The 7,913-nt window shown below is 41.6% G+C and overlaps 1 protein-coding gene across 1 annotated transcript in view; it reads right to left on the bottom strand.

The window, feature by feature from the left end:
* Window positions 1-503: 503 nt before the first annotated feature.
* The window catches only part of LOC126417138 (neuropeptide FF receptor 2-like), a 477,663-nt gene continuing 470,253 nt past the window's right edge, over window positions 504-7,913 (bottom strand). The window contains exon 2 of the mRNA XM_050085034.1: window positions 504-1,957. Within this exon, the coding sequence (XP_049940991.1) occupies window positions 504-1,082 (579 nt within the window). The 5' untranslated portion in view covers window positions 1,083-1,957. The remainder of the gene's footprint in view (window positions 1,958-7,913) is intronic.

Genomic DNA, 7,913 nt, shown 5'->3' with positions numbered 1-7,913 from the left:
ATTCTTCTGTAGCACCACATTTCGAAAGCTTCTATTCTCTTCTTGTCTAAACTATTTATTGTCCACGTTTCACTTTCATACATAGCTACACTCCATACAAATACTTTCAGAAACGACTTCCTGACACTTAAATCTATACTCGAAGTTAGAAAATTTCTCTTCTTCAGAAACGCTTTCCTTGCCATTGCCAGTCTACATTTTATATCCTCTCTACTTCGACCATCATCAGTTAGTTTGCTCCCTAAATAGCAAAACTCCTTTACAGGAGAAGGGTAGATATTGAGAAATTTCAACAAACAGATACTCGAAATATAATCGTTGCGTATCTTGCAGAAACCTACTTATAAAATGTTAACACTCAGTTTTTAGGATGAAGGGAGGGCATACTCTTCAGACATAAATGTAATGTTTCCTGTACATGTGGGAAAAAGAAATTCTTGCAGAGCTCCATCCGGTAAGGTAACAAGAAGAAACAGAATAAAAAGCACTCTTTACCATGCACTTTATACAGATGTAGGAGTAGAGCTGCTGGAACAGGAAAGAGAACGCCTTACCTGCAAGTAGAGCACGACTTTGCAGAGGCCTGTCCCCATGAACCACGTCTCGGTGACGTCCCAGAGCACGGTGGGCGGCAGGCAGAAGAGGATCACCATGAAGTCGGCGACCGCGAGGTTCACGATGAAGTAGTTGGTGACGGTACGCATGGCGTGGTTCCGGTACACCGCGAGGCAAACGAGCGCGTTGCCCACCAGCCCCGCCACGAAGACGAGCGAGTGCATCGCGATCAGGATCCACTCGTAGTCCTTGGGGTACACGTGCTGGTACACCATGTTCCAGTAGTCGATGTCTGGGATGCAGTAGTCGTTGGTGCAGTTCTGCCCCTCGGTGGCGTTGCCATCCTCGTCCAGAGAGAAGTCTGGAGTGGAGGCGTTGACCACCAGCGTCGTCGCTGTGACATTAGAGGACGATGACAGTGTCCACCAGGCCAGGTACAGTGGTGACGATGTAGTTGCCTCCGACGTATTGCTCTCGTTCAGACTGCTTTCCCATTGGCTGTAGTAGCCTGTTTCGTTCTCTGTCATTCTGCAGAAATATCTATCGACAGTTTTACAAGTCTCTACGGAAATGGTGGTACTTTCTCCAGAGTACGCCAGTAAAAACCTTTAAGTCACAGACGACCCGCTACAAAAATGTTTCTAGCTATCTCTTATTGATATGGAAGTTACTCGTATTTGGATGTACTGTGGGGAGAAGACGCCTTGGAAGAGGCAATAAGTTTTCAAATGACAAGTCTCCAGTTGCTAAGTTTCAGAATACTGACGAGTGCCTCAGTTGTACAGTGTACATACTTACTTGGAAGACATTTCAGCAGATATGTACATAATCCTACCTACTGCATGATATGCCAAACGGAGTAACATGATCTTCCTCAAAGTATAGCTTCATTTCCTCGCAAGCTGTGGAATAACATTGAGATCTTCATCACTTTGAGGACGTAAGACTTACAACAGTACGACTCATCCTCTAAGAAAATATGTCTTCTTGTTGCCATTCTGTACAATATCATTTCTGCAGCCCAAGTTACTTGTGGAGAGATATTTTTTTTACATTATAATGATATATAGTACCAAAAACAATTTCTTTCTGTGACATTCAATTACGGGGCATATAGAGCTCTTAAATTCACTACATTTGTCCACCTGATGACTTCGGTACAGAATATAATCTCGTTGCTTAAGTTATTTGCTTTCTCGTAACTTCAGTAAACTGTCGTATGCTGTCTACATTCAGACTGCAATGACTTCACTTTTATCGTTTCACTATGATGACAAATGCACGAGAAAAACAGAATACGGAGGAATGTTTGGTAAACACATCTCTGAGTTAACGTGTTCTGGCTTCTTCAGTCAAGGCGTGATGATGCCGAGATGTTCCAGCCTCTGTAATCAGACTGCACCTGCAAATAAAACAAAACATATGTATTAAAATACTGAACAGAGGGGAAAAAATTAAAGCATATCTTACATTTGTTTCCAAAAACCGTAAGTTAGTATCATTAATACTCTGTTGCATTAGAGTCACAGGAATGAAATGAGTGTATGATGGGGATGAAAATCATACCTTTTAGCGAAAACAGATCAGCAGTGCTGTACATGCAACGTAATGAATCTGTTGTGCCTAAAGAAAATTTGTACCATCGAACGACTCGTATATTTTCCGTTGCTTGTCAGCAGCCGCTTTAACTTTTGGGCTATGTGAGCACACCTAGTGGCATCCATTCATTTCATTTCGTGAATCTAATTCAGACGACGCATGGTAAGCCATGTTCCCCCAGCGTCTCAGCTCTTCCAGCGGTGTTATTAACACAAATCTCATGCAATGAACTATTGGTAGCCGTATTTGGAAACTGTGTGTGGGAAAGCTGCAGATAATGAGAGTTTCAGTTAGCCGTAGGGAAGAGCTTTTGGTTAAAGAGACTGCTGATGAAAAACAAGAAATCCAGGTCGTAGTCACAGCGTACTCTTTACACTGACAGTAATAATTAGAAAAAAATATTTAAAAATTTTAATGTTTAATGAAAACCACCAAAACTGCATTACAACACATTTATTGCGGTACGCTTTAAATGTGTAATAATACTTCTGAGTCGGTTTTATTAATCATAAAAAATAGTGTCAATTCATCTGCGATGCTCAACATGACCAAGATTATACAGGATGTAAAATGTAAGTTGACAAACAAGAATAACTCGTAAAATAAACTTCACACTAAAAGTATGTAGAATCCAAAGTTGATTATTTTCGAGGGGGCATCTTGCTGGTGCTTAAATTAGCCCGCTACCCCAGACAGCCCCCTGGGGGTGGTATGAGAGGCAATTTTAAAATTTCAAACAGGAACCCCCATTTTTTATTGCAGAATCAGATTCTACATAAAAAACTACGTACATTTTGTCTTAAACGTTTTGATTCTTGGCAGTTGACGCTGTAAATCAAGAAAATCCATGTTCTCACTTTTGCGTGGAAAACGGTTACGGATAAATAAAAAAACTTATTTACTTCGTAAATTTTGATTCGCTAAAACGAAAACCCTACCCTCTCCTCATAGGGTGGGGTTTCAGAGAGAGGGATTAGTTTTGCAAATGTTGACCAACATAATAATTTTTTCCACAGATTCGTATAAGTTTTGTTTGTTTCGTGGTCCTCTCCTTCAAATCCCACCCTATTGGGAGAGAGAGAGAGTTTTAGTTTTAGCGAATCAAAATTTACAAAGTAAATAAGTATTTTTTATTTATCCGTAACCATTTTCCACGCAAAAATGAGAGCATGGATTTTCTTGAACTACAGTGCCAACTACCAAGAATCAAAACAAATGTTTAAGTCAGAATGTACGTAGTTTTTTATGTAGAATCTGATTCTGCAATAAAAAAATTTAATTTTAAAGTTGCCTCCCACCCCAACCCATGGGGCTGGGGTGACGGGCTAATTTTAGCACCAGAGATGTCCCCCTGAAAAATAATCAACTTAGGATTCTACCCATTTTTTCGTGTAAAGCTTATTTTTCGAGTTATTCTGCTGGGTCAACTCAAAATTTACGCTCTGTATAGCAATAGTTGCAAAATACGTTAAATTCTCGAATAGTGCTACATAAAACAGACACGCGCAAATCTAGGTGCTAAAGTCTGCTTCTGTTATTGGTACCTGCGAATAAGTATATGTCTAAGGCATGTGTTGCTACTACATCAATAACGGCGAGGGCTAGGAAAACTTAATTTGGTGAACTGCATATCGGGTCCTGCTGGCGTCAAAGAAAACTGACCTAAGCATCCTCCAAAATTGCCAATGATGTTAACGTTTAAATAATCCCGGAGCTGTGTGTCGATAGTTGCAGAAGTTATGTCGTACTTATACAAGTGAAGAAACCATGTGTTACTTACAGGTGTTTATTAGTTTCTAAGTTGGAGTATGCCAAGAATTAACGTATGGTAATCAAATTTCTCTTAAGTGGTCAATTCAAGATCAAGCGGGCGCAAGCGTCAGAAAAAGTACTGGGAAACAATAAGGTAAAGATTTAGATGTGAAGAAAGTAAGAATATTCTCTGTAATGAAGTGACGCTTGCTGCTTTCGTTGCAGTTTCATGTATCATGGGAATATAACTCTTGCGTGAAGAAATGGTGAAGAAATTTCTTGTCACTCATTCAAGATTTGTATAATGAATGACTCACCAGACCAGAAATTCCTCCACCATCTTTGGTCAAATATTTGAGCGGAGCGCAGAAAGACGACCTTTCAGAGCCAAATGAAAAGTGGGAATGGACAGTTGCGCTATAAAACTGATCAGAGTGAGATCTGCATCTGCAAAAAAAAAAAAAAAAAAAAAAAAAAAAAAAAAAAAAAAAAACTTGACTTTTATAGGGGTAATTAATAAAACATAATCAGTAATTTGATGAAAAGTTAGTCTCTCAATTATCCTACGCAAACGAAGAGTGGGAAATGGACAAATTTCGTCAGTTTCCAAGGTAACTCTTAATGACATTACTAGGAGTCAGCAAAAACTTGTCCAAATGGATATAAAGTATCTGATCGACATTCCTTCACAACAAGTTTGCACTAGCTTGTTGCAAAGAAATGTTGACCAAATACTATGTATCCATTTGGACTACTTTTTACTGATTCATAGTAATGAAATTAAACATTTGTCTTTGAAAATGACGTAATACCTCTCTCTCTCTCTCTCTCTCTCTCTCTCTCTCACGGACGAAACAGGCGCGGTAGGTTTACCTCAATTTCATCGCTATTCTAAAATTCGTTATCTGCTATGAGAATGGCAAGCGAATGTACCAGGTGACCATTCCCCTGAGAAATCAAACTTCACTGGTAGGTAAAGAGAAGAGAGTCGACGCAAATACGAAACTGTCCACGTTTCCCTTGCGTATTCCTGTGTTAGGACTCAATTCTGATACTATGTACTGAAAACAGTGGTACATCAGATAACTGCGTGGAGAATTAACTAGGTAAACTCTTAAATTTGATAAATTTAACATAAAGAAAATAAAAATGTTGTGGTACCCGTTGAACAGTAACTTCTTATAGACGCGTTTTTCCAAGCTATTCCTGAGAGGATGAGATTAAGTGCTATTGTCCGCAGGAGTTTAACAGCGCTCTTCTTTGTTCCCGGTTCGATGCATTCGCTACTTCTCCATTCCTAGCACGCCCCCGGGTCGCACGCGCAATTCCCGTCTTGTGCGGCTATTAATCCCACTAACTGCGGGTCCTCTTAGGCTATTCAACATGTCGATAACCAATGGATTCCTCGTTACACCAAGAGTACCACGAAAGCTATAATGGTCGCCCGAAAAAATACTGCTTCCCTCCCGCTAACTTTACCGTCGAGGTGAGCGTGATACAATGCTCGAAGTAACTAATCCCCATCGCCATAACTAGAATGTTCGCAGTAACTAAATCTCCATTCCCGTAATTTCTACAAGTCAACTATAGTTTTCGCTAACTGCTATCTCATGTGTAAAATTAATGTTCCTAAAGAAGTAGGTCATCATTTCTAGATAATGTTCTCACTCTAAAGTCGGGTTCGAATATAGTGTGCTTTGAATTTCCGTTCGCCAATCTCGATAAATATTTCCATTAGGTTTTATAAAACCGTTCAGGGGAACTTCACAATCACATCTTTCAATAGACCACAGCCGATTTTCTTCCCAAAATATTGTGTAGGGTAACAATCTGCTACGGCACGAGTCATAACATCATCGGCAGGGAGTGTCGATATGTTTCCTTCTTTTCTTAAATATAAGTCAGATAAAGCACTGTTGTTTATTTACAGCACGCTCCATTACAAAAATGGTTCAAATGGCTCTGAGCACTATGGGACTTAACTTCTGAGGTCATCAGTCCCCTAGAACTTACAACTAATTAAACCTAACTAATGTAAGGGCATCACACACATCGATGCCCGAGGTAGGATTCGAACCTGCGACCGTAGCGGAAGCGCGGTTCCAGTTAGTAGCGCCTAGAACCGCTCGGCCACCGCGGCCGGCGAAGTCTCTGCCACTTCCAATGAGCGGTCACCACATATTGGTGAAAAACGAGGGGGTCCGGATCGTTGTCACACCCGACTACATTGTCAGTGTCCGAGGAACCGTACGTATCTCATTAGTCTTCGTCCGTGGGTAAGACACAGAAGAAGTTCTACCGAGAAAGCAGCTTCAGCAGAGTATACCTGTCGGCGAATCCAGTCTTCAAGAGACAAGCCTGTGTGGTAACGTGTCAGGTTGATAACATTGTCACAAAGATCAGTCGCACTACGACAAATTCGATGGAGGCGTTCATTGCTCGGGATCAGATTGTCAACGACCCTATACGACGACGAGGCGACTTTCATCAAATGGTTGAAATGGCACTGAGCACTATGGGACTTAACATCCGAGGTCATCAGTCCCCTAGAACTACTTAAACCTAACTAACCTAAAGACATCAAACACACCCATGCCGGAGGCGGGATTCGAACCTGCGACCGAAGCGGTCGCGCGGTTCCATACTGAAGCCCATAGAACCGCTCGGCCACAGCGGCCGGCCAGCTTTCACCGGGAGGATAGGAAGACTAACGTGAAACCACACTATTTTCCAGGATGTCAAATTCACGGCCATTTCAACTGCGGAGAAAGCAGAAATCTAGTGGTAAAGTGTTTCATCGATAAAATGTCAGCTCCCAGAAAATTTATTATAGTACAAAATTCACGTAAGTGCCGAAATTTAGAACTGATCCGGCCAACATCGGCAGGGGGAGTCAGAGTGGCCGGTCGAAGACAACGTAAACAAGAGCGATGTGATAGAATGAGTTGCTCGAGTAGCCGTTAAAACGTTGCGCCGTATAAACAATATTTAAGCTGTCACTTTGATATTGGGAAGTCCCAATCTTCCAAGGATACGGTGTCTCGCAACTACTTCATATCGAAATCGAAAAATGTGACTTTTCCAAAGGAAACGACCGGATAACTGCATCGAGTTGCTTGCCATAGTCTCGGGGAGCGAGAATAATTGTGCAATATAGGCACACTTTGCTGAAAATATAGGATATGAGATCCGCACTTTGTGAAGAAGACTAGGGGAACGGCGTTCGTGTTTACGAACGGCCCCTTGAATTCTGTTCATCACCTCCTGCCAACTGAGTGCAGCCAGTTTCATCGGGCAGCGAGCCACGATAATCCCCTACGATTTCTGTCGAGCAACCACCGCTGCCCACGGAATGAAAACGTATTGAAAACCCTACAGGAGTAATAGGATACATTTCTGTTCGCTACTGCGGACCGCAGAGTGAGAACAAAAGGAAATCCAATATGTCCTTGAGCAAGCATACGTCATCGACATGGCGTAGCAATAGCATAACATTATCCGCGTACGCTCGTATCGAGAATTTTTCTCCTAATATCTTCCAGCCAAATAATTGATCAGAAATACGGCGTAGCGGAGGTTCTAAGTACAAGCCACATGGAGGTTCTAAGTACAAGCCAGGGGGCTCCCTGGCCATAAGCCCTATCGGATGGTGATCTCTGGAGTAAGTTGTCCATTCACTACGGCAAATGCGTGAATACCAGATTGGATAATACCTGCCATGCTGAATGACTGAGACCGTTCGCCTTAAGCACCTGCATTAAAGAAACCATGACTGACCCGGTCAAATGCCATATTAAAACCAATAATAAGCAGGACTCCAGAGACGGAGTACTCTGCATCCACCAAGACAACTTCCTGGCATTAGACTATGTAAGGCGTCTGGATTTTACGGAGCTTACATATGCTTGATCCATAACGACAGGACAATACACAATACAATGAGATCCTCAGAAAATAATGATTATATCAACAAAAGGCAATTTCAATTAATTTCATGAACCGAAAAC

The sequence above is a fragment of the Schistocerca serialis genome, chromosome 8 (genome assembly GCF_023864345.2).
Source record: "Schistocerca serialis cubense isolate TAMUIC-IGC-003099 chromosome 8, iqSchSeri2.2, whole genome shotgun sequence".
NCBI classification, from domain to species: Eukaryota; Metazoa; Arthropoda; class Insecta; order Orthoptera; family Acrididae; genus Schistocerca; species Schistocerca serialis.
The sequence above is the reverse complement of the archived record's forward strand: the minus strand, read 5'-3'. Positions and strand labels throughout refer to the sequence as shown.